At 45.1% G+C, this 27,182-nt stretch overlaps 1 protein-coding gene across 3 annotated transcripts in view; it reads right to left on the minus strand.

The window, feature by feature from the left end:
- The window catches only part of PDE8A (phosphodiesterase 8A), a 173,331-nt gene that overhangs the window by 137,955 nt on the left and 8,194 nt on the right, over positions 1-27,182 (minus strand). The window contains exons 1-2 of one of the 3 annotated variants that reach the window (XM_081888515.1): positions 3,755-4,239; positions 2,486-3,654 (exon numbers count right to left, since the gene is read on the minus strand). The exons of 1 other annotated variant lie outside the window; for it this stretch is intronic. In XM_081888515.1, coding sequence (XP_081744641.1) covers positions 2,486-2,731 — 246 coding nt within the window. In that variant the 5' untranslated portion in view covers positions 2,732-3,654; positions 3,755-4,239. Of the gene's footprint in view, positions 1-2,485; positions 4,240-27,182 lie in introns of those variants that run through there. One more of the 3 variants, XM_081888514.1, reaches the window with a different exon arrangement.

Here is a 27,182-nt window from a genome sequence, read left to right on the forward strand (position 1 = left end):
ACGTCAAAGTGCAAGTAGATAAATAGGAACCATTCTGGTGGGAAGGTAAACGGTGTTTCCGTGTGCTGCTCTGGTTCGCCAGAAGCGGCTTAGTCATGCTGGCCACGTGACCCGGAAGCTGTACTCCGGCTCCCTCGGCCAGTAAAGCGAGATGAGCACCGCAACCCCAGAGTCGGCCACGACTAGACCTAATGGTCAGGGGTCCCTTTACCTTTACTTTAAAGCTGGTTTTGGCGGTGGAGGGGTGGGGCTTCAGTTTTGATTACGTACAGCAGTCTTAGAAACTCAAGATATATAAGCTAGGTGCCAAAGAGCACCTTAAACCTAGGTTGCGAGAGCCACAACGGAATGTCTACTCGCCGGGGGATTGGTCTAGATGACAATATGTCGCTTCCAAGGCTCAATTCTATCAAATCTCAACAACATTGCTTGACTGTGGCCAACAGTTCACTTGAGGGAGAAAACCAACAGTGGAAATCGAAAGGCCGAGGTTTAAAAATTGTGGTTGCCATAGGAGAGGAGCCAACTCCTAGGGGCCTAGGTCCTTTAGTCCCCCCCCCCAATAAAATATTTGAGGGAGCTGCCCCCCAAGTTGATAAGCATTGCCATTTAAATAGTGCCTTGTGATCGATTATGCATGGCGGGGCTTACCTAAGAAACACACACACCAGTTTTATTCAAATTGGTACCCCTAGTGACCACCAACCAAGTATCCAGAAATCTCCATGTAGTCGCAATTAGCCCCACACCGGTAGCAAAATGCACCTGGTGCCTGGGAAATTCTAAACACTACAGGAGAGGAGCTGCGCATGAGGATTTTAGCCATTCCACACACACACACCTGGCTCTTCCTACATGGGAAAAGCGACAGGCATTACATTTAGACAATGTTTTTTTTTCCTGGGGGTATGCATGCCCCTAAACATTTTGTGAATCTAAGTTTGGCCTCATTGATGGGCAGTATTTCAATATGAGTAGGAAAATGAGAGTACCCCTTAAAAAAAAAAATTAAGAAAAAACGCACTGCACTTAGGTTTCATAATCTAATCTTACTACCTTCTTCCTCCCTTCCTAGTAAGCACACCTAGAATTAAAATCAGTACGTAATTCCATGGACATCTCTAGCTCTTGTTTGTTTTATTGCAACTGATCATTGCAACAGAATACCCTAAAGTATGAAAACACACAAGGGGATGTTGACAGCAAATGGTCCCTACAGAATTGCCTGGTAAACAAACCACCTAGACTTCAGCAAACAGCTTGAAGCAGTTGAAATTAAGACAGTTTGCATCTTCGTTCACACGTTAAATCCAGTTCAATGCAGCACCCAGGCTGCTCAGTTTAGACCAAATACAACCAAGTTCAAGTATCTGCTTAGTTTAGATCACCGTTTCCCCTAGGCCTGAGTTTAGGCCAGTTTCTTTACCTGATCTACCTGTCAGGGCTGTTGCAGGTATAAAAATGGGACAGAGCTGTATACGCCACCCTGAGCACTTTGGCAAAAAGGTGAGATATGTATTAAATAAGCTTTTAAAAAGTGAATAATGAGGTTTCACTGAAATCAAGTATTCACTGAAATCAATATTTTCAAGCTATTGTATAATTCATTTTATTTTGAGCATAGCAGTTTAACTGGGTTGTAAACCTTGAACAGGGCAGGCATTAGTACGTCTATTTTGATCCTTAAAAATATTTATTTTCTTGGCTGAGTCAATATTCCTAGTGCCTTTTTGTCTTTCGGTTCTTGTGGGATGACCTTTGTGGTTTTGATTACCCTAATCCTAAACAAACTTGCTTGTAAATTCTACATAGTGAATTCACCTGGAACCTCTTACAATAGGCAACCACACATTTATTGCAAAAATCCAACCGGGTTTTTACAGGTTTCCCCTTCTGACCACCTTTATCGTTAACCTTGGTGAATTTTGTTCCTGGTCTGCACACGAACGCTCACAAATCCTTGCAAAAGTTCAGAAGGCCAGCGTCCTCTGTGTTCGTTTGCGTGTGAAAAAATCAGTGCCTTAAATCAACAGTTCTAATCCATTATGTTTCAGGTCGGGGAGAGGGGAGTTAAAACAAACTTTTGCTTAAATCCACAAAAACTTGGTAACTTAAAAGGGGCCAGGGGGAGGCAGGGGTAAAATAATAATAGCTTTGCTACTGTGACATTCTTACACTACTAGACACATGCAGGCCCAAGAAAGTTCAAACAATATGAAATTGGCATAGATATATATAGAGAATTTCTGCGCCTCTTGCTACAGGACATAGAGTGTAACCCTTAAAACTTAATTCTGTTTGCAAAAGGATGAATGGGGGGGGGATAAATAACTCCACTGAAGTTGCCATTTTCAGATAAACAGGTCCCCAACCAACCTAAAACCAACTCAACAGACAGGGGCCAATATCCTGTTCGATATATCTGTCAATAAGAGAAACGTACGGGCGCCCCCCTTCAACCAAACGACTCGACTTTTTCCATTACCTTAACACTGGATCTGCTGGTGCGAGACTCCCCCTCCATGTTGTCCTGCTTGTCTTTCTTCGAAGGATTAGTCCTCAACTTGTACGCGGAGGTGTTGGAAGATTTAATGAATAATCCAGAGACAGGGTTGCCTTGCTGCTGCTGTTGCTGCTGCTGCTGCGACGACGAGTTCGAGTCCTCCGTCTCTTTGCTACTGTGATAAACCACCCTGCTGTCTGAGATGTGGATGCTGGGAGCGCAGCCCATGGTGGCGGTTTCAAGCCGCTAGTACTCAAGATTACCTCGTCTGCTTTTTTCTTTTCCCCCTTTCCTCTTGGGAAAACGGGCTCCTTGGTGACTCCTTTCTCTTAATAGTTCGTATCTGGTTCCTGCTCCACGGCTTCACTCCACATCGTCAGCTGTTCCTTAGGCAGAAACCCCAAACCCAAAGGCGCATGGCTGGTGGCGGATGAGAAATTGGGGTGGGGGGCGCGCGGAGGGGCTTTGTCCCCCCCTTCTTCCTTTTGACCCTACAAAACTGATTGTCTTGATGATCTCAACCTCAGAAAGTGGGTTAAAAAGAAGGACTGGAGGGAGCTGCGTTTAACTGGCAAACCCCACCACCACCACAAAAAAGTCAGTTGAAAGAGGGGGGCAGAGAGGAATAAAACTGGGGGAAATCCCCAGCCCCCCCTCCTCAGTCTTCCTGTTTAAATAGAAGCCAGATCCATGCCAGAATGTACTAATTCTCGGCCCCCTCCTTAGCACCTCCCCCCAAAAAAGTATTTCCCCCGTTTGTATTCCTAGTGTATTGCGAATTACATCGAAGTAGGTGGGGGCTCTCCCCCCCCAGCCCTACCCTTTCACACCCCAAGCCCCCCCGCCTCCAAGCCCCCCACAAGTGGGTCGGATATTGCCTTCCACCCAAAAGATTAAAATAAATCAGTTCCCAAGTGGGGCTTCCTGGACTGGGGCTGGGGGCGAATAAAGCCCCCCCTGGTGTTATCGTGAGAACCTCATGAAGCGCCCATCATATTCATATTCCTAGCCAAACGCTTCCCCCTCCTCTTCCTCCACCACCTCTTTCGCAACAGCTGCGCTCGAAAACCTGGAAACGCGTTACGGACATTCACACGTTACTTCCTCTCTTTTCTTCGAAAAGGGCTTCTCTTCCGGACTAACTCTTCTTCCTGGAAGGTTAGGGTTAAAAAAGAAGGCGCTTCTTTCAAGCCAGCGACGGCCTTCCATTCAAGGGGCACCGAGAAGCCCCTTTATCCCAAACACACACACCCCAAAAAGAGGCGAGAGGGAAGCTTGCAAGCGGAGCGCATCAACCCGAGGCACGAGCGCCGATGCAAAAGAAGACCCGTAGAAATGGAGAGCATCTTAATAACTGCACCCTTGGGAGAAGCCGCGCGGGGGGGTGGAGCAGGGGCAGGGTCAAGCCCAGGAGAGGAGCGAGGATTTCTCCGTCTTCCTCTTCTCTTCCCTTCCCCCAGAAGAGCAGCAGGAATTGTAACAAACACAGAGAAGGTTAAGTTTTTCACAAGGAAGAAAAAAAAGCCGAGATTCTCCAGCCGGTAGCCGACGTCTCCTCCTCCGTTTCCATTTTGGTTGTGTGTGTTTTTTGAAATGTGGCTTTTATTCTGCGCCAAAACGGAGCGCGCGCTCCCCCCCGCCTTAAAAAAAAAAAAAGGAGTGAAAAATGAAAGCAGAAAAGGAAGAGCGGGGAGTTCCGATCTGTGTGGAATGAATTAAAATGGCGAGAAGGGGGGGGGAGCGGAGGGGATTCTTTTTCTAATATATTTTAAAATCCCAGGCGCGTAGGGGCGGCTCGCCTCTTCTTTTTTCCTCTTCTGCTGCTTCTCTCGGCGGCGCTCCCGGCGAAATCTTTGCAGCTGCCGCCGATTCCGCAGCCCAGCCGCGCACTCGCCTCGCCTTCTCCTCCCCAGTAGCGAGCGAGGCTTCCCGGCTTGCACGATCTCCCCCTTTCCAGCACCCTCCCTCCCGTAAGAACCCAACACCTCCCGGGGAAAAAAGAAGAAGAAAAGGAGGGAGGAAAGAAGGGGGGGGAGGAAGAGGGGGAAAAAAGAAGATGATCTGCCCGGGAGTTTGACAGCCCCGGCAGGCTCCGCCGCGTCGCAGCCAATAAAAGCCCCCGCCAGCGCTGACCTCCAGCCTTTACTGGCGTCAATGCAAATGAACGGAGAGGGCCAATGTGGCGCGGCGCGCCCGGCTGGCGGCGAAGGAGCGAACTTCAAACCGGCTCTTTGCGCGGCTCCTCCTTCTGCACTCGCTCCTGCCCGCGCCTCCGCCGTTGCTGCTTCGGATCGGCAGCCTGCCTGCCCGCCTGCCCGGCCTGGGGGTGGGTGGGCTGGCTGGCCGGGTGACCGGCCCTCTCGCGCGCAAAGCAGAGCGCAGGAAACGGAGGCGGAGCTGGCCCTGCTGGAGAGGTTTTTACGCACGGCCTGTAGGAGGGCGGGGATCGGTTGCCCCCGGGGTAGGGTTGCTGGGGTAAACGCCCGGGGGTCCCCATCCCGACCCCGCTCAGAGGAGGGAGCAGCAGGCCCTGGCTGTTGAAATCCGCGCCTGAAATCAGTGCGGATCAAATGCGTCGCTTCCCAGGAGAGGTGACTGGTTGGCCAGGGTGAGCTCTTAACCCTTCCATATCCTCCAACATTTCTCCCATGAAAATAGGGCCGTCCTATTCCATAATTTTGGGTTCATTTATACCCCACCCATCTAACTGGGCTTCCCCAGACCTCTGGGCACCTTTTAATATATATTAAAATATTTTAAAAATAACATAAGCATAAACTACTTCCCTATACAGTGGTACCTTGAGTTAAGAACTTAATTCGTTCTGGAGGTCCGTTCTTAACCTGAAACTGTTCTTAACCTGAAGCACCACTTTAGCTAATGGGGCCTCCTGCTGCCGCCGCACAGTTTCTGTTCTCATCCTGAAGCAAAGTTCTTAACCCAAGGTACTATTTCTGAGTTAGTGGAGTCTATCCTGAAGCGTATGTAACCCGAGGTACCACTGTACAGTTCTGCCTTCAGATGGCTTCGAAAGGTTGTATACTCCTTCACTCTGGGGTCACATAACTCCATCCCCTCCAACATTTTGCCAGTGAAAATAGGGACGTCCTCAGCATAGCTGTCAACTTTCAGATTTGAAAATAAGGGATCAGCAGCCTCGAAAATAAGTGATCAGCAGCCTCACCTGTCCCGGGGATAGTCTACGGGATATCTAACAATCCGGGATAGGAGTGGGAAATGGCGCTGGAATTTCCCCCAAAAAAAGGGAAGGTTGGCAGCTATGGTCCTTAGGAAAAGTGGGACATTCCAGGATCAAATCAGGAACCGGGACAGCTTTTGCAAATCCGGGACTGCGCCTGGAAAATAGGGACACTTGGAGGGTCTGCCTTTGCCTGACACAGAAAGTGGTGGACCCTCCCAACTCTCACCTGGCAACTTTCCTTTCTTCTCTCAGTCTGCAGATGTCTTTTCCCTTCCCTGCCTCTCACTCAGGGTCCTTCATCAACCATCGCTTTCCTCTGTGGACACTCAAAATGGCCCAGAGCAGAGGACACCAAAGGAAAACAAAAGTTAAAGAGAGAGGGGAGAAAGAGAAAAAGAAGGAAGGGATAGAAATAAAGAAGACTGAGCTTGGATAGCTCAGTTGGTTAGAGCGTGGTGCTGATAACCCCAAGGTTGCAGGTTCGATCCTGTATGGGAAAACTGCATTGCAGCGGGTTGGACCAGATGATCCTCAGGCTCCCTTCCAATGCTACAATTCTATGAGTCTAAGGTTGTATCATTGTTTTAAACAGTTTCTAGTATTGTGCTTGGGTGTTGTAACCTGCCCTGGAGCTTAGGGTGAAGGGTGGGTAATAAAAAAATAAAAGAAACTTTTGTCGCATCGCTACCCTGCTCTTCCTCCCAAATGAGCCCCAGGCAGCGAGTACGTCTGTAATAAAAATACCATGAACAATAAAAACCCATCTGAAACACGTAACCACCATGAAATGCAGGAAAACATAGCCGGTCATAGGCCTGCGGAAGCAGAAATGTTCTTACATCTTAGCAGTTATTGCAGCAGGACTTGGAGAAATGTATGTCTGTCTGGGGCCACATTCCCTTGAGGGGAACCTTCTGAGGGTTGTGTGCCAGTGAGGAGGGGGCTGTGGGTGTCAATTTTGGCTTCTTATAATAGGCTGGTTTTGACACACATTTCCACAACTCTCTGGACCCTCCAACCCAGGAAGCAAGAGGCATGATTGGAGTTCAAGGACAAATTCCAGCCAGGCAAAAAACACCCCCACTACAAAGCAAGGAAGGGCTGTGGCCTAGGAAGAGTTTCAAAAGACAGAGAAGTGGCCTTTGGCCCCCAGACCCGAGGTTCCCCACCCCTGACCAAAAGACGCCCCCCCCCAAAAGAAATCCAGAGTTTAGAATTGTCTCGCTGCACTACTGGTTTCAATACTCTGAATACTTGGGAGCAAACCAGGTTAAATTTGCTGCGACTTATGGGATGTTGCTGTTTTGCAGTCTGCAGCAATAATATTTTTTTAAATATAATTTTCAGGGGTGTGGAATAGTATTGCCAGATTTTCATATATATCTACATACACATCCATGAGCTCCCTGGTCTTTTAAAACAGCTTAATTGGCAGAGGTTGCCAAGTGTAAAAAGCTTTCCTTGGAGATGGGGAACCTGACACCCTCCAAATGTTGTTGGACTCCAGGTCCCATCAATCTCAGCCAACCTGTCCAGTGGTCAGGGATGATGGGAACTGGAGTCCAAAATTGTCTGGAGGTTCCCTACTTGGTTGGTGGCAGTGATGACTACCAACTTGGTTTGGTTTGGGAGAGGTTTCGACAAATGCATGTTGGATAAGACTTCTCAGTGGCTGCTAGCCACAGTGGCTGTGTTGTGCCTCCACTGTCAGTGGCACTATACCTCTGAAAACCAATTCCTGGGAATCGCAAGAGGGAAGAGTGCTGCTACACTCAGGGTCCTGTTTATGGGCTTCCCATAGACATCTGATTTGCCACTAGGAGAACACACTGCCTTTACGCTGAGCCAGCAGACCTCTTACGTTCTGCTTTGCTTGCTGATCTCTGCAGTTCAAGTTGCTCCTTAAAAGGCACTTGAGCAGATATGGACATAGCCAGGGAGGGGGAAATCAATAAAATCAGTAAAAATACATAGCTGACTGAGGTTCTGTCCCCCCTAACAAAAGGCCTGACAAAAATCCTGGCTAGGCCCATGGGAGCAAACCAGGCTGGGTGTTGTTTGTTTGCATTTCTGGCAAGTTGGCAACCACCATCCACCTCTTGGTCCCTTGATTTTGTAGGCTCAATTCCTTCATTCAATTATTCCAGATTATATTATTTGATATTATTATTATTATCTATACTGCCCTTCATCCAAAGATCACAGGGTGGTTTACAATATAAAAACACAAAAACACGTACCATAATAAACAAAATACCACCTCTCCCGGTTTAAAAGGCTGCATGTTGTTTAATTGCCCAGAGACCTGGGAGAAGAGGGATGTTTTTGCCTGGCCATCTATAAAGCTATGTAATGAAGGTGCCAGAAGAGCTTCTTTGGGGAGAGTGTTCCTCAAGAAGGGAGCCACCACAGAAAAAGCCCAGAAAAGTTGTCACCTTCCAGGCCTCTAGTGGAGGAGGCACACAAAGAAGGGCCTCAGATGATGATCACAGGTTCCAGGTTGGTTCATATAGGGCAGTGGTGGCCAAACCTGGCCCTCCAGCTGTTTTGGGACTACAATTCCCATCATCCCTGACCACTGGTCCTGTTAGCTATATTATTGTTGTTGTTGTTGTTGTTGTCCCAAAACAGCTGGAGGGCCAAGTTTGGTCACCACTGATATAGGGAGATGCGTTCTGTGAGGTTTTGCAGTCCTGAGCTGTTTAGGGCTTTATTATGTCAAAAGCAGCACTTTGTATTAAAAGCTAATTGGCAGCCAGTGCAGTCAGCCAGGATTGGAGTTATATGCTCAAACCATTTTGCCCCGGTGAGCAACCTGGCCACTAAATTCTGCACCAGCTGAAGTTTCCAAACGGTCTTCAGTGGCAGCCACACGTACGTCACATTGCAGTAATCTAACCTGGAGGTTAAGGTTAAACCACAGAGCCTAAGACTTGCCGATCAGAAGGTCGGTGGTTCGAATCCCCGCGACGGGGTGAGCTCCCATTGCTCGGTCCCTGCTCCTGCCAACCTAGCAGTTCAAAAACACGTCAAAGTGCAAGTAGATAAATAGGTACCACTCCAGAGGGAAGGTAAACGGCGTTTCCGTGCACTGCTCTGGTTCGCCAGAAGCGGCTTAGTTATGCTGGCCACGTGACCCAGAAGCTGTACGCCGGCTCCCTCGGCCAGTAAAGCGAGATGAGCGCTGCAATCCCAGAGTCGGTTATGACTGGACCTAACGGTCAGGGGTCCCTTTACCTTTAACCTGGAGGTTACTACAGTGACAGAAGTTAGGCTATCCCTGTCCAGAAAGGGGCCACCAACCAAAGCTGATGGAAGGCACTCCATGCCACTGAAGAAGGGGCAACAACGATCCCAATGTAAACCAATGAAGAGCAGGCCACCTCCCAACCATCTGGTCTAGGGAACCCCCTACTAACAGTGCCTCTGCCTTAATCTGGATTGAGTTTCAGTTTGTTGGCTCTCATCCAGTCCATGACCGAGGCAAGAAAACGGTCCAGCACATCCCATGCCACACCTACAGATGTAAAGGAGAAGTGGAGCTATGTGTCATCCCACCCCATTTAGAAGCTCTCCTCCCTTCGGCACTCATGACTCCTCTTTGAAAGAGGCAGATGTGAAGCAAGATTGTATTAAAAGGGCTGGGTCCTTTTCTCTTAGCCACAGGCCAAAAGAAAACCCGTCATGTGATTAAAAACGAAAACAAGAAAATAAATACATAAGTAGTGGCAGCTAACACAAAGCACAAAGAAGACTCCTTTGGGAATGGGGAAGAAATATGATTCAGTCTGAATATGAATCTATCTAATTTATGCTTTCTGAAACGCTACGTGAACCAAAATACACCCTTCTTTAGAAATCCACGCATCTCCAGATTTTGCAGTGCAGTCCTTCATCCAAGTCATGTGATGTGCAAATGCAAAGGTGATAATGCACTTAATAAGGAGTATATAGAGTGTAATACATGTTAAGGAGAATATACCGTAAATTTTAGGGGAGATATACTTTGCAAATGTGTATATTAGGTGAAATGGCACACAAAAATGTGAAGACTGGGAGAAATCTGCACATCAAACATATATAAAAACCATAGAAATGAATCCAATACATAGACAGTTTGGCATAACGATCTCTAGTTTAAAGACTTCAGTTTTGTTTTGTTTTTAAAAGGAATCACTTTGTTTTGTTTTTAAAAGAATCACTTTTCTGACAGTATTCCAGAAGATAGGTGCTGGCACACTAAAGGCCTGATTCCTACACTATATGGAGCAGTTCTCTGCAATTTTGCTTAATATACACATTTTTGCGCACACACACACACAAACTACCCTGATAGAATGTATTTTTCCATGTTCGTTTCTGTAATATACCCATGCACACTTTTCCCTAGCATACACATTTCGCTTGAGAACTGCATTACAAAATTCAGAGAAGTGCAAATTTCAAGGAATAACCGTTGCGCTGGCTTCGGGAACTTCGGACTTGGTGAGTTAAAACACAAAGTGAAATGCAAATTGGTCCTCTGTCCCTACCCTCCACACCTGAGGCCAACAGGTCAGCATGGAGAGCTCAGGGCAGGGCAGGCAACACACACTGTTCCGACAGCTCTGCAAGTGCCCAGCAGTCGACAGGAAAGTTGCCAATTTCATCCGGCATCTTCTGAAGTGGTTAGAAACGTCCTCTAAATTTAACCTTGCTGGGTTTACTGTTCTTTTCCCAGGGATAATTGCCACCTACCTGAATGTTTTGATTAGTGATAGCGATAGGTACTTGTGGTTATGTTCCCTGGGAAAGCCTACATAATTATAGTGTACACAAACGCTGACGAAGTGGTCTTTGGGGCGTGCAGGACAACCCATCGAAATCCAAAGCTGTAATAGGCTGCATTTAAGGAAAAGGAAGGTGGAACAAACAATGCAGAAAGAAGGGGTATTATCCAGGGCAAAGGAGAAGAGCTGCGCCAATCAGGATAGAGCAACCAGTGAAGAACGTGTGGTCCTCTACTTGCTGCTGGGCTTCAGCTCCCATCAGCCCCAACAAAGCATGGCTGATGGCCAAGGGTGATGGGCGTTGGAGATGATGGACTTTTCGGAGCTAGTTGACCTGACTGGAAGAATCCGCGACCAGAAAAGGAGTTTCAAGAGGACTGGAGGAAATTTAAGGACTATTTGAATAAACATTGTAATATAAAAAATTAGAAATTACTTGAAAGAAATAAATAGGCCTAGGATTAAACTAAGTTATAATTAAATTAATGGGATTTAGAATGTTAAGGAAAGTGAATAAGATGGACTATAATTGGAACTTGTTTTAGTTTAAGAATGATATTGGAAAGCTGTTACTTTTAGTTACAAGAAAACTCAGAAGGGAGGGATTTGAGGAAGTCAACCAAGATGTTTAAAAGGTTGCATTTGTGAAGAATTAAGTTCGTTGTTATTGTTTATCTGTTTATTGTTCCCTTTTTTCTTCTGTTTTTGTGTATCATTTTGCTTTGTGGTTTGTGTTATCATTGTGGAAAATCTAATAACAAAATTATTATTATTTTTAAAAAAGATGATGGGCCTCTGGAGAGTCCCAGATTCCCAGCCTCCTTCTGAAAGCATTGGAACCAGATCAGTTTAGATCACAGTTTGAGACACTTCCTCGGACAGGAAACTCACCAGGGTGGCCTTGTGCAAATCACTGTCCCACTGGTTTTCCAACAGAACCAACCCTCCCTCTCCTATGCATTATGTTGTTATACAGAACAGTAAAACTGTGAGCTTCCCAAGTGGTGTTTTTTAATACTATAAAGGCAGGGTATGAATTCTTTAATGGGGGCATGGCCAAACTTGGCCCTCCAGCTGTTTTGGGACTACAATTCCCATCATCCCTGACCACTGGTCCTGTTAGCTAGGGATGATGGGAGTTGTTGTCCCAAAATAACTGGAGGGCTAAGTTTGGCCATGCCTGCTTTAATGCATGCACACTTAATTAATAACTTGAAATTAGGATTGATTCGATTTCCATCCTGCATTTCTTCTGTGGAACTCAAGGGGGCAGAGTTCCCAGGGAGTCTCCCTTCCAGGGCCCAGACCAGAGCCAGGCCTGCTTAGCTTCAACAAGGTTCCTGCCTCATGTGCCTCCATAGCCCTCTTTCTTAACCAAATGAACAGGCATCACCTTAGAAAGAAAAGGCAAAAGACAACAGCGTAATATATTTTATTTTTGCACTGTTAAGTGGATTCTGTGTTGCAGGTTGGGGTTCAAGCTGGATCCTGGATCAGAAAAGGCTACCAATATAGTCTACGTTGAAGGATAGTTGTGAGGATTATTTTAAAATAAAATAAAAAATGGGACAACCACCCTTTGGAATTCCTTTCACATATCAAATAGGAGTTGGCTCTATTATCTTTTGAAGATAATTCCCTTTTCAACAAGACTTTGAAGTGGAGCTTTTTCTCCCAGCCTGTATTGAAATTGTTTTTAATATATGTTTTTGTTGTTAACTTGCTTTGGGATTATTTTTTTTCTGGCAGCGATTCATTATATATATATTATATATAACATATAATATATAATATTAATATATAATATATAATAATATATAAATAGGTATATGTCACCTTGAGCTCCTTAGAGGAGGGGCTAAACAAATAAATAAAAGCGCAAGGTCCCAGGACAGATCACAGCAATTTAAAAATACAATATTAAAAGCAGTTTAAAACAAAAGTGGTTTTACATGAAGTTTTAAGAGTAAATGCAATTCCTTAACATGGTCCTTAGTCACTTTAAGAGACGGGATTCCTGTATATTCCAACCTGCATCATATGAGACCTGCAACAAAATGTTGCAGCATGGAGAGCTCCAGCAGTGCTGGGTACCTTTGAGTACCCCCAGAAAGACGGCAATGGGTACCAGCCCTTTTATTTATGTACACATTATTTATTTTATAGCCTGTGGAGGGTCACGATACTTAAAGCATTTCATCTGTGTGCATTTCCAGTATGGACTGACCTGACCCTCACTTCCTGGACTAATGTGAGGATTAGGATTCAGTTATCCAACAGTTTTAGCTCTTCCTGAATGTTCTGAGCCAGCTCTTGGCTCTGAAACACTATCAAAATACGTTTTAGGAAAAATCGAGTTTTAAATGCAAAATCCGCTGCTTAAAAAAAAAAAAAAAACCACAGCTTGATGTTGGAAATAGGATGCAGTGAAATTTATACATACGAAAATGACAAGAATTGGAAATAGAATGATTCACTCATCCCTACAACATAGCAACGTTGTGCTGGGCTCAGCGATAGTTGAAGGCAGTGCTTTTCTTCTAGAAAAAAAGGTGTTGGTACTGTGTAGCCTTGAGAACCCCTAGGAAAAAGCAGTGGTTGAAGACCCCAAATCCTGGACTCACTTCTACAGAAATAATCATTTCTACACAGTTTCAGAAGAATGTATCCCATGCAATTAGTTTATATAAGCCGCATCCTGAAAATATATTTTAAAACACACACACATGAATTCACTCTGAAGTCTCATAATTAAAGTATGCCATAAAGCTTTTGATTTCGTTGATGCAAACTACTTTGTTTACTCCTGTCATCTACTTACTATAAACTCAAGCCGCCTCACTAATCCTCCTGCTTTGCTGCTTTTAATCATATATACAGAATCATATATACAGCACATTTCTTTCCATGTTTACTCAGAAGTAAATCCTACTGTGTTCCATGACGCTCACTCCGTAGTAAGTGTGTTTAGGATTGCAGCCTCTGTGTACCCTAAATGCTTGCCAAAATTTAATTTCTTTGTTGTCCCTATCCAATAAAGTTGTAAAGGAAAGGGATAATTATTTACCCTCTTTATAGAAAATACTGCCATTGTAGGGCATGCAGGGCACCAGAAGATTTTAAGAAGGGGGTGGCAAACTTTTTAGGCCTGTAAGCAAATTTGGATTTTTGAGAAAATGCCATGGGTTCTCCTCTGGACACTTTTCTCCCATTGCCCCCAAAATAGCCACACCCAGAGAGAGATAAAACATGCACACATTTTTTATTTCCCAAGGGAGAACGAAGCTGAGCCTTGAAAAGCACATAGAGCTGGAACAGGAAGTAGGAAAGACTGGCATGCTTCCAACTTCCTCCTTCAGCTCGATGTCTGATTATCTCCTGCTTGGACCACTGCAATGTGGGGCTACCTTTGAAGGTGACTCAGACACTACAACTCACCCAGAATGCAGCAGCTAGACTGGTGACTGGGGGCAGCCGCAAGACCATATAACACCAGTCCCCCCAAAAAACTACATCAGCTCCCAGTACGTTTCTGAGCACAATTCAAAGTGTTGGTGCTGACCTTGAAAGTCCTAAACAGCCTCGGCTCAGTATACCTGAAGGAGCATCTCCACCTCCATAATCAAGCTCGGATATTTGAGATCCAGCTCCAAGGGTCTTCTGTCGGTTCCCTCACTGTGAGACATAAAACTACAGGGAACCAGGCAGAGGTCCTTCTTGGTAGTGGCACCCGCCCTGTGGAATGCCCTCCCATCAGATGTCAAAAAGATAAACAATGTTTTGATTTTTAGAACTTCAAGGAAGTTTTTGATGGCTGATGTTTTACTGTGGTTTTAATATTTTGTTAGGAGCCACCCAGAGTAGCTAGGGCAGGGGTAGGCAACCTAAGGCCCGGGGGCTGGATGAGGCCCAATCACCTTCTCAATCCGGCCCGCGGATGGTCCGGGAATAGTGTGTTTTCATAGAATCATAGAGTTGGAAGAGACCACAAGGGCCATCGAGTCCAACCCCCTGCCAAGCAGGAAACACCATCAGAGCACTCCTGACATATGATTGTCAAGCCTCTGCTTAAAGACCTCCAAAGAAGGAGACTCCACTACACTCCTCGGCAGCAAATTCCACTGTTGAACAGATCTTACTGTCAGGAAATTCTTCCTAATGTTTAGATGGAATCTTCTTTCTTGTAGTTTGGAACCATTGCTCAGTGTCCGCTTCTCTGGAGCAGCAGAAAACAACCTTTCTCCCTGCTCTATGTGACATCCTTTTATATATTTGAACATGGCTATCATATCACCCCTTAACCTCCTCTTCTCCAGGCTACATGAGTAGAATGTGTGCTTTTATTGAAAATGCATCTCTGGGTTATTTGGGGCATAGGAATTTGTTCATTCCCCCCCCTCAAAAAAATATAGTCCAGCCTACCACATGGTCTGAGGGACGGTGGACTGGCCCATAGCTGAAAAAGTTTGCTGACCCCTGGGCTAGGGCAACCTGGTCAGATGGGCAGTATATTATTATCGATGATGACGACAACAACAACAACAACAACTCATTTTCAAGGGATTAAAAGGTAGCCACCTTCCCCATCTTATGACCAAGGGAGCTGTGAGTGGTGGGGACCAGGGAAAGACCTCAAGAGCACTGCATGTGCTCACAAAAACCACATTGACGTTGCAGGAGGGGCGGAAACAGTTCTAGTGCTTTAAACGGCTCCAGAAATGTATTATCATGCATAGACCTTTCCCCCAAGGACAGTAAGGAGGTTGTTTTTCCTACAGAGTTAAGAAGTTCAAAAGAATTCTGCCCGCTTTTGCTGGGGACAAAGTACAGGTATGCAAGAAAACGGGGAGGAGAAGGAGGGAGAAAGGACAGAAAGAGCAGAACATTCGTAAATACAGAGCAAATCAAACTTGTAAACCGAACAGGGGCTCGAGACATTATGTCTGAACTTTGTGCACATTTGAAGCTGAAAGTGGTGTCAATCCAAAGGCAAAGAAAACTCCCAGACTTTGTTAGCTGGACCTCAGCCAGGCCCCATGTGCACTATTCATTTAGAGCAATTCCATACCACTTTAAACAGCTGTGGCTTCCCACAAGGAATCCTGGGAACTGTAGTATGTTAAGGGTTCTGGGAGAAATATTCCCCTCACAGAGGGTTGGTTGTTAAACCACTCTGGGAATTGTAGCTCTGTGAGGGGAACAAGGTCTCCTAACAATACTCCTAACAAGGGAAGCGGGTGGCGCTGTGAGCCTAGGACTTGCCAATCAGAAGATCGGCGGTTCGAATCCCCGCGACGGGGTGAGCTCCCGTTGCTCGGTCCCTGCTCCTGCCAACCTAGCAGTTCGAAAGCACGTCAAAGTGCAAGTAGATAAATAGGTACCACTCCGGCAGGAAGGTAAACGGCATTTCCGTGTGCTGCTCTGGTTCACCAGAAGCGGCTTAGTCATGCTGGCCACATGACCCGGAAGCTGTATGCCGGCTCCCTCGGCCAGTAAAGCAAGATGAGCGCCACAACTCCAGAGTCGGCCACGACTGGACCTGATGGTCAGGGGTCCCTTTACCTAACAATACTCAACGCCAGTGCTATTTTTCTAGAAAAAGAGGTGCCAGAACTCACCGCAAAAACCTCCTTCATTCTCTTAGAATGGCCATGGCACCCAACTGACAGGTGCCAGAATTGATGTCCGGCAAGTTCCGGCTGAAAAACAGCCCTGCTCAACACAAACTGCGGTCCCCAGGGCGTGACTGTCTAAAGTGGTGTGGAACCGCTTTGAATGTGTAGTACAGAGAGAGCCTCAGTCTAGAGTAGAAGCTACTGATTTGATTTCGCTCCTGCCTCCCCAAAGGATCACCAAGATAACTTCCCATAGAAATCAACAAAATGTGATCACTGCTTCTACACCTTCTGGAACGTGAGAACTACTTTGCCTTCCAGGCCACAGAGAAAACCCATTTAAGCTTTCATTGCACCCTGGTCACATTTTAAAAAATGCACAGCTTCCTGGGCTACTGATTGCTAGAGCGCCAAGGTCAGACACCTGCATAGCTGGTGCCCACGTGCCTCAGTTTACAGAGTACAATGCTTTATTTTGAGATAGTCCTCCGTCTGAAGGCATTCCCTGTCTGAAGGACTGCTTGGTTCAGAATGCAGTTTAAAGATAAAGAGTTCTGAGAAGGGAGAGCCTTGAAGTTGCCCATCAACAGCTGGCATTGTTATCAAAGTCGCTTAAAGAATGCGGAATGAGCCCAGAGAGAAAAGAAATCCCGATAACGCTTGCCTGAGGAAAACGGAACAAAAGCAGTGTCTAGTCTGAGGAGAAAGGAACAAAGGGCTTTTTCTTGCTTGCTTCGGGCTTTGTAAATAGCAGGGAGACATTCAGCCAAACATACATTGGAAAAACTCCCTCATAAATGCACGGCCAATCAGGGCGCATCCTGCTCTGTGAAGATCAGGCTACTCTGCCTGGTTTCTGAGCAACATCTCTACTCCATAGCACTCTTGTCTAGCGGACATTAAGGGTAACAGAACTAACCCTTAAGTTATAAACCGAATGATGTCTGCTGTTGCACTTCCAGTAAGCATCTGGGTAAAATGTCTTGTGTTTATCTTTAAATTGAAATTGAAATTTATTCCTAAATTTGCATATATATATATATATATATGTATGTAAATTTTATGCAAATCCGGACCTTCTTTTTCGGCGACGCATAAGTGGTCAGCCTACCTCATGCGGGCCACTGAACATAGCAAGTGCCTTGAAATGAGACCACGCACAGATGGAAGGGTTTTGGAGGTTTTGGAGGCAAGTACTTTCTCTGAGAACCATATAATTAAAGCTTAATTTGAAGGGAAGAGTGGGAGAGGCTGATGTTGCGACATGCGGCATGTTGAGTTAACCCCTTTAAGGCATTTGCTTCCTAGCCTTGAAGATGTTTAGTACAGTGGTACCTCGGGTTACAGACACTTCAGGTTACAGACGCTTCAGGTTACAGGCTCCGCTAACCCAGAAATATTACCTCGGGTTAAGAACTTTGCTTCAGGATGAGAAGGGAAATTGCGTGGCGGCGGTGCGGTGGCAGCGGGAGGCCCCATTAGCTAAAGTGGTGCTTCAGGTTAAGAACAGTTTCAGGTTAAGAACGGACCTCTGGAACGAATTAAGTTCTTAACCTGAGGTACCACTGTACTGTGTGTGTTGTACTTCTTGGAATTAAAACTTGTGTTTCCTGAAGACAGCGCTAGAAACAATGTTTATTTCCTCTTGGGTATCCAAGTTTTTCTCTCATAAGCAATGCAGTTCAGCATCCACAACTTGAACGTAATGGCTAAGGGTGATCAAGTCTCTGGCTTAACCTGAGGTACCACTGTAACGTGAATGGATTGTGGGATGGGCGCTGCTGGCCTTACTGAGGACCGACTGCTGCGTCTTCAAATTACCTTCTTAGGGAATCCTCGAGTCAGCTGTGAATCAGCGTACAAACAAAGGGACATAGAAAGCTGGTCCATCTAGCCTAGTTGTGCTTGCACTGACTGGCAGCAGCTCTCCAGGGTTACAGACAGGGGTCTTCCACAGCCCTGCCTGGAGATACCAGGAATCAAACTGAATGCAGAACAGGTGCTCTACCATGAAACAACCGCCCTTCCTCATAAGGGAGAATCAGGCTCTCATTGCACTGTGCCAAAGTGCCCTCTAGTCCTATACAGTGGTACCTCAGGTTAAGTACTTAATTCATTCCGGAGGTCTGTTCTTAACCTGAAGCACCACTTTACCTAATGGGGCCTCCTGCTGCTGCCGCGCTGCCGGAGCACAATTTCTGTTCTCATCCTGAAGCAAAGTTCTTAACCTGAGGTAATATTTCTGGGTTAGCGGAGTCTGTAACCTGAAGCGTATGTAACCTGAGGTTCCACTGTACTTATTTTTTGCGAGGTTCTTTCTTTCTGAACGGCTTCTCCTTGTCATAGAGTATATGCGATGCACATCGGCTTCTGCTTCTGTAGCAAAGCTAAGCTTCTTGGGTTCTAACTATGCCGTTATTGTGATGCATTCACTTAGCACGTTTAAATTTCAGCCAGGGGCTACTGAGATTTACCACCACGGGTGATGTATACGTGTGAGGAGAGGCGAATAAAGTGTGAACTGTATCCACAAGGGTGGTGGGAGTGGAAATTGAGGCATCTAATCAGGTTTTCCCACCACCCTCCAAACACAGGCATGTCTAGTGACATGTCATTATCGAAGGCAGGAAATACAGCAGCTGCATATTTTACAATATTTTCCGGCAAAGCCTAGAACACACTGAGCCGGTTTTCTTTTCATGGGAAGAAAAGCTGAACCTGTTGAATTCCTGCCAGGCTTTCCGTGAACCACTGGCAGACTTATATTTTGGGGGACACTGAAGCTTGAACTGTCGTGAGGGCCCCTTCGCAAGCAACAAGGTCTGGGTAAACCACTGTTAACTTCTTTAGTTGGATTGTTCCACAACAGATCGCCACACCTTTCCTCTTGTGGTGACCCACCACGGATCAGGCCGCAACTCACTAGTAGATCCTGACCCATCCGTTGAAGACTTGTGCCCTCAAGAAGCAGAGTTCACCACAGAGCGATCTCTAGGAACTGACACTAACCACCAGTTTTTAAAGAAACATTTGACATCTCCCCAAAAGAAAAAAGAAAAAAAAAAACTGGGACTAGTAGTGCTTTTTTCCCTAGAAAAAAGGGTTGCCAGTACTCACCATCTTGTAGTAAGAGCCAGACTTTTTAACAACAACAAAAAGAGGTGCTGGTAGTGTGTACCTTTGAGTACCTCTTGAAAAAGTAACCTACAGGGGGTGGAATACCAGAAATCAGGGGCCGTCCCTGCTAAATTGGAACAATTGGAGCATGCATCTGCCCACTGTTCTTGTAACGGAACAAAGTTTAGTAGAACGGCAATCTTATTTTGTCAGCGAAAGCAAAATGACAGTTTTGGTTATGCCTCCTAAATCCAAAGGGTTATGCAACTAACACACTCGGCTTGCAACATAACCTCCCCAAAAGCCACAGAGCACAGATCTCTGCTGCCTAATAATCTACCAGAGAGAAAATTGCTAGGGGTGAAGCGGTTCATTCTGTTCCCTACTTCAAGGGACTCCTGCGGTGGGGCAAAGGGGTTACTTACAAACACACACACACACACACACACACAGTCATGAAGCACACACAAAACTAACACAATCTGATGCCACATGGATCTGGAAAAGTTCTCTGAATCTAGAGGGCCAAAGAGCGCAGGGAAACATGTTAACATCCACTGTGAAATCTGCCTTAAAAAAAAAACAAGATTTCTCACTTATTGAGAAACTCAGGTCTGACCTGAGAAAAGCTCCTGGATCTTAAAGGATAAGAACTTAGTGGGCTATATCCAATGCAGCGCTAACTCACTTAGCGGTATACTTGTTTATTTATTATTATTATTATTAGTTGAGCTTATATACCACCCTATACCTGGAGGTCTCAGGGTGGTTCACAGAAAAGATCGCAACATATATAATCAGAATGAAAACAACAACCCAAGAAACCTGCCCCCCCCAAAAAAAAACACCGGCCACATTTTAAAAGGTTATAGGATGTCAAACAGATCAACCAAAGGCCTGGTTAAAAAGGAACATTTTTGCCTGGCGCCTAAAGCTGTATAATGAAGGCGCCAGGCAAACTTCCCTTGGTAGAGCATTTCACAGACGGGGAGCCGCTGCAGAGAAGGTCCATTCTTGTGCTGCAAACCCGCTGCACCTCTCAAGGAGGGGGCACACGAAGGAAGGCCTCAGAAGATGATCTCAGGGTCCGAGTAGGTTCATATGGAAAGAGGCGGTTTGTTGCACAAGAGGATGCATAAACAGCCTGTTGGTAAGTCTGTGCAAAAAGTTTCTGCCAGCGCAACAGGTATGCTGGGTTCATCAATTGCACAACACTAAAAGTCACTAAAAGCCAGTCAAAGTGCAAGTAGATAAATAGGTACCACTCTGGCGGGAAGGTAAACGGCGTTTCCGTGCGCTGCTCTGGTTCGCCAGAAGCGGTTTAGTCATGCTGGCCACATGACCCAGAAGCTGTACGCCGGCTCTCTCGGTCAATAAAGCGAGATGAGCTCCGCAACCCCAGAGTCGGTCATGACTGGACCTAATGGTCAGGGGTCCCTTTACCTTTACCTATTATGGAGGAAGACCACCAGGAATGAACTGCTCTGCCTATTAGGCCTGACACTCAACCAAGTATGTGGAGGTGGTGTTTCTGCTACTAAAGAGTTAACTCCATCTTTGAACTGCGTGATTACTGACAGGCGCACTCCTATGACAGACCTGTGACAGCCTCCCAGAAAGTGAATCAATGCATGCAAACTGTGGTGAGGAAAGCATGGCAGCCACTCCATATTCTTTTGACAGCTATGTTTTCCCCACCATGATGACCCAGAACTCAATTCAACTTCTGGGACATTGTAGGGAGGAAATTGTGGTTGTCGCATGCAGGCAAGCTTCACTATGGGCCCTAAGGGAGGGTTGACCATGGTAGGGTCCCATAGGATAGCATTATGCTGTGGGGCAGGGACTGATCCTGCAACAACCTGATGTAGCCAGAGAGACTTCATGCAGTATTCTAAATACAGCAACAGGGAGCATGGGGCACAACTATTTCTGCTGTTGCTTCAGTTTTTAGGAACACATTAGCAAATTGGAAGAACAATTGTTATGTAACTAATAATCTACAAGCATGGGTAGGCTTTAAAAAAAAAAGTTGCCAATTTTAAACGAGAAAGTGGAAATGCTTTGATGTTCAATCCAAAAAGTGACCCACAATTACAGACCATTAAAATTGATTATTCTCCCCTAACAGCTAGATCAGAGGTCAGCAAAGTTTTTCAGCAGGGGGCCGGTTCACTGTTCCTCAGACCTTGTGGGAGGCCGGACTATTTTTTTTGGGGGGGGGGTAATGAACGAATTCCTATGCCCCACAAATAACCCAGAGATGCATTTTAAATAGAAGCACACATTCTACTCATGTCAAAACACTCTGATTCCTGGACCACCCGCGGTCAGATTTAGAAGGCGATTGGGCCGGCCCCGGCCCCTGGGCCTTAGTTTGCCTACCCATGAGCTAGATGATCAAATTTGACAGGCAGTGTGGTGTAGTGGTTAGAGTGTTGGACAAAGGAGGCCTGCATTCGAGTCCCCACTTTAGCCACAACGGTAACTGGGTAACCTGGGGCCAATTATAGTCTCCCTGCCTATCCTACCTCACAGGGCTGTTGTCAGGATAAAATGGGGAGGGGGGGAGTCATCCACACCACCTTGAGCTTCTTGGCAGAAATGTGGGATACTGGAGGGGGGCATAGCTGTCAAGTGTCCCTTATTTGAAGGGACAGTCCCTTATTCCAGCGCCATGTCCTGCTGCTGTCCCTTATTGATGGATGTCCCTTAAATGTCCCGTAAATGATGTCCCTTAAATTTCAAAGGAAGCAGCTCCTCTCCCTCCCTCTTTGCCGGCCAGGGAGGAGGGAGGCTCCAACTGTGTTGCTTGGCTATGTTGCTCACTCAATAAGAAGTCTAAGAACGACTGGAGGGTGGAGCTTGCATGCCTTGTGTGTGGCTAGTTAATGCAAGCTGAGGGAGTTTTTGAATGCTGGGCGCCATGTTGTTGCACGTGCTGCTGCAAACTTTGCAGTGCAAAGCCAGGCCAGGGAGCCATCTTAAGTTGAGGCTGCATAGGCCTTGTGGTGCATATGATTCAGATTCTATTCAGTTGAACTTCTGGTTATAAAGTTGGTTGGACAGTGTTCTCGAAGCTACCAGCATGAGTTTGACCAGACTGCAGGAGGACAGGAAGACTGGAGTGCCTGGAACAGGTGAGGCTGCAGGTCCCTTATTTTGGCTGCAGGTCCATTATTTTCAAATCTGTAAATTGACAGCTATGGGGGGGGGGTTTGGACTCTATCTCCCATCAGCCCCAGCCAGCATGCATGGCCAATGATCAGGGATGAGGGCAGTTGCAGTCCAACATTTGAACTGCCACAGCTTCCCCATGCCTAGATTATGAATCACCACCAACCAGACAAACTGGAATGGCAACAAAACCTGGGATTCCATTGTTAGATCCAAAGAGAAGAGCAATTTTCGCACCATCAATTTTTTGCAAGGATTCTGGGTTTACGGCAAGCTCTAAATCTCCCTTAGGAATATCTCTGTGTGTGTGTGTGTGTGTGTGTGTGTGTGTGTGTGTGTCCCCACTTCTGGTTCCCTTCGCTGACGGTTTCCCTAGACAAATTCCTTTTTCTTTTATTGGAACTTTCCATGCTTGATCTTGAGCCAAATGACATTCCTTGGGCTTTTTGTGTGTGAGAGCCAAATCTGTGCAGCTGATTATTTTTTTAAAAAAAAATTTTTTTTTAAGCACCTCAGCATTGTTGTTTTTATTTTAGACATGTTCTCATCAGGAAGAACTTTCTGACAGCAAGAGCTGTTCGACAGTGGAGCAGCCTACCGCGGAAGATGATGGACTTTCCTTCGCAGGATTTTTTTAAACAGAGGTTGGATGGTCATCTGTCAAGGATTCTTCAGCTGTGAGTCTGCCTTTTAGGTGGTTGGACTCGATGACCCTTGTGGATCTCTTCCAACCATACAATTCTGTGATTTTATGATTCTAGCGAAGAGCACCCCAGGACATCTTGAGTGCTCTATAATTAGAGCTGAGCTGAAATTTCTTAGATGGCATTTTTCTGAGAGCATTTCTGGTGTTTTTCTTGTTTTCATCCCCTTAAAAAAAGGCCACTTTGAGATGTATAAATCAGAATCAGACGCATGTTGGAAGTCTAAAGAGAAGGAAGGTACTTTCTATCATATGTGGTGGACATGCAAAATGGCTAAGGGCTTCTGGGAGATGATATACAGTGGTACCTCAGGTTACATACGCTTCAGGTTACATACGCTTCAGGTTACAGACTCCGCTAAGCCAGAAATAGTACCTTGGCTTAAGAACCTTGCTACAGGATGAGAACAGAAATCGTGCTCCAGCAGTGCGGTGGCAGCAGGATGCCCCATTAGCTAAAGTGGTGCTTCAGGTTAAGAACAGTTTCAGGTTAAGAACAGACCTCCAGAACGAATTAAGTACTTAACCCGAGGTAACGCTGTACAATGAGATGGAAAAAAATGTTCAGAAGGTCCTTTGTTAAAAGACTAGAAGCCTTTCTCATAGGAATATCTAATTTGCAAGTTCCTAGAGACCAGAAAATAGGATATTTAGAATATGCAGCAGTAACCATGAAACAACCTGAACCATGGAAGGGGAGGGGAGGGAAGTCGATATTAAATATATTGTTTGTATTTGGGTGACTGCAAAGGCGGGAAACTTGTAAAATTGAAAATCATAAATGAAATTTGAAAGAAAAGAAAAAGAAGTCCACTTCGCAGGATTTTTTTTGCAAAGCTGCAACTTCCTTGCAAATAGTTTCCACCATTAATGGAAGAAAGAAGGAAAGTAAAATAACAGCATGTTAGAATAAATCACTACGTTAAAGTGGAGAAATAAGTTAAGGACTTGCTGAGCTGATAACTTAAATTGGAATACAAGAAGGGGAGGTGTGAGGAGGTCTGAGAAACAAGTTAAAAGAAAATAAGTAATTGAAATTTTATGTGTTTTTAATTGGGTTTTTTCAAGTTTTAAGTTTTGGATTTTTGTATTTTTTTGTTATTTTTTGTGTATTTTTGTTTTTGTTCTTATATGTCTCTTGAAAATGCTAATAAATATTCATTTAAAAAAACAACAACAAATAGTTTCCACCATTTTGGAGGGGGGTGACTGCCTGTCTCCCCACTATGCTCCAGAATTATCTTAAGTCCAGGGTATTGGAAAAGATGTAAACTGGTCTCCAGGCTGCCAAGATAGTTGTTGCTACTGCCACTATCAACAGAATTTTAAAGAAGTATAAGACCATTGTTTATGTATGCCATCATGGCAGCTGGAATAATAGTGGCAATAAACTGGAAAAATGAAACACTACCAACAATAACAGAGTGGCAGACCCTCATGATAGAGTACCACAACTAGCAAAACTGACGGGAAGAGTCAGAGGAATTTCAAACCAGAAAGTATATGGAGAATGGAAAGTATTTAAGGAATATCTAAAATTGTATTGTACAAACAACAATATACTTGCAGAACTAGATTGATACTTGTAAGCAAAAAGTATATTAGATATCTTATCGGACTATACAAAAATAATATGAAATAATATAAATGTGCAAGAAAACATAGACAATATAAGCAGTATAATGAGAATTATTGGAAGTTTTACATTCATAACTTTTTATTTAATTGTAATACACTGTATTTTCTTTTCTTTTTTCCCTTTCTTTCTTCGCTTTTGCTTTGTATGACTTGTTATCTATGTATATATGCTTGTGTGTTAAACTAATAAAGATTATATTAAAAAAGGAAAAGATGTAAATTGATGTCCAGGCTGCCAAGATAGTTGTTGCTACTGCCACTTGAAGCAACAGAAAGGGGAAAAGAGAAGGGGGAAAACTTCAGGGAGAAGTGAAAAAACCGTGCCACTGCAAAGAGGCAGTCTGTACCCATCTCCAATAAATTGTTAGAGAATTTCATCTTCTGGAGAACTTCAGGGACATGTTCCCACCAATTTCTCTGCTCACGAATAGCTACAAATCCCAAAATTCCCTGGGAAGAGGGATTGACCGTTAAGCCACTCTGGAATTGTAGCTCATAATCAACATTTCTCCGATGAAAATAGGGACATCCTATTCTTTCACCATCATTTTACTATTTATACCCCATCCATCTGACTGGGTTGCCCCTGAGACTCTGGGCAGCTTCCAATATATATATATATTTTCCTAAGGACAAAGTGTTGCCTTTTGGAAATCCCCACCCACCGACGCCAATTCCGCCTTTGAAATCCTGGTACTGTCCGGGAAAATCCGGACGTATGTCAGCCCTAAGATAGCAACCTTACAATGCAAGGATTCATTGTGCATAGGGAATGAGGTAAGGCAATCTATGTGCCTTGGACACACACCCATTCCAAGCTGCCACATGGCTGTGTCCAAACAGTTGAGCCATCTGTCTTAACGCTTTCAGAAGCTGCCAAGGCGTTTTGAGATCGGTGACACTCTCAAAAGGGAAAGCCACGCACAATTGCATCAGGACAATACAGTTGATGCAACCATTCCTTCCTGTAATTGTCCCCAGCAGCTTGCAACTGAGACAATCAGTGGACGATAAAGGTTTGCCAGCCGTCGACCATCGTTCCTCTCCAGGCATGTCCAACAGGTAGATCACTGGACGTCTGTGGTAGATCATTGGCTCCCCCCAAAGAAGCTGAACAACTGTGACTCCTCTTAAAAAAGCTCAACATTTTACCCCCTGCCTGAAAAAACTCAACAACTTGAACCCCAAAAAAGGGACGCAGGTGGCACTGTGGTCTAAACCACTGAGCCTTTGGGGCTTGCCGATCAGAAGGTCAGCGGTTCCAATCCCTGCGATGCAGTGAGCTCCCATTGCTCTGTCCCAGCTCCTGCCAACCTAGCAGTTCGAAAGCATGCCAGTGCAAGTAGATAAATAGGTACCACTATGACGGGAAGGTAAATGGCGTTTCAGTGTGCTCTGGTTTCCGTCACAGTGTTCCGTTGCGCCAAAAGCAGTTTAGTCATGTTGGCCACATGACCCAGAAAGCTGTCTGTGGACAAGTGCTGGCTCCCTTGGCCTGAAACCCAGATGAGCGCCACAACCCCATAGTCACCTTTGACTGGACGTAACTATCCAGGGGTCCTTTACCTTTACCAGACATCCCGCTGCTAAGTTGTGACATGCCACACTATGCATCCCACAATCTAAGAAGCAAACCTGCAATATCTGAATATGCAATTCAGTGTTGGCATAGTTTGTTGTCTTATCTGTATTTGCTGATTTGTGGATAGTTGATGGATTGGCTATCTCCTCTTTGGGCAGCTGGGGCGCTAGACTGGATGACGTTTCGTCTATTTATTTCATGCAACACTGAAGTACAATATTAGAAATTGTTTAAAACAACGATGCAACCTTAAAATCACAGAATTGTACAGCTGGAAGGGACCACAAGTGTCATCTAGTCAAACCCCCTGGCAGGCAGGAACAGGATAGCTGTCCTATACAGGGATCCAACCTGCAACCTTGGTGTTATCAGCACCACGCTCTAACCAACCGAGCTATACAGGCTCGGTTTGAGTTATACAGGCTATACAGGCTTTGATTTGAGTTTCTACTGAAATGAGGCTGCATTTTAATGTTGTATTTTAATCTTGTTTTTAAGTTGTATTTCAATCAATTGTTTTATATCTGGTGTTAGCTGCCCTGAGCCCAGTCTTGGCTGGGGAGGGTGGGGTATAAATAAAAAATATTATTATTATTATTATTATTATTATTATTATTATTATTAAAGATTTATACACTGCTTGATTGTACAAAAAAAACAATTAAAGCAGTTCACAAAGAAAATGAAATAATACCGTTGTCGGTTTTAAAAAACACAGTTAAAAACAACTATTTGAAACATATTTTTTTTCAAAGGCAGCAAACCAAAACCAGATTAAAACATACACCAGCATTCTACATGTCTGGGTAGCTAAACAGAAATTATTTTAGCAAGTGCTGAAGGTAGGATAGTGAAGGCACCTGCCTAGTGTTAATA

The sequence above is a fragment of the Podarcis melisellensis genome (assembly GCF_964234715.1).
Source record: "Podarcis melisellensis genome assembly, chromosome: 14".
Lineage (NCBI taxonomy): Eukaryota > Metazoa > Chordata > Lepidosauria > Squamata > Lacertidae > Podarcis > Podarcis melisellensis.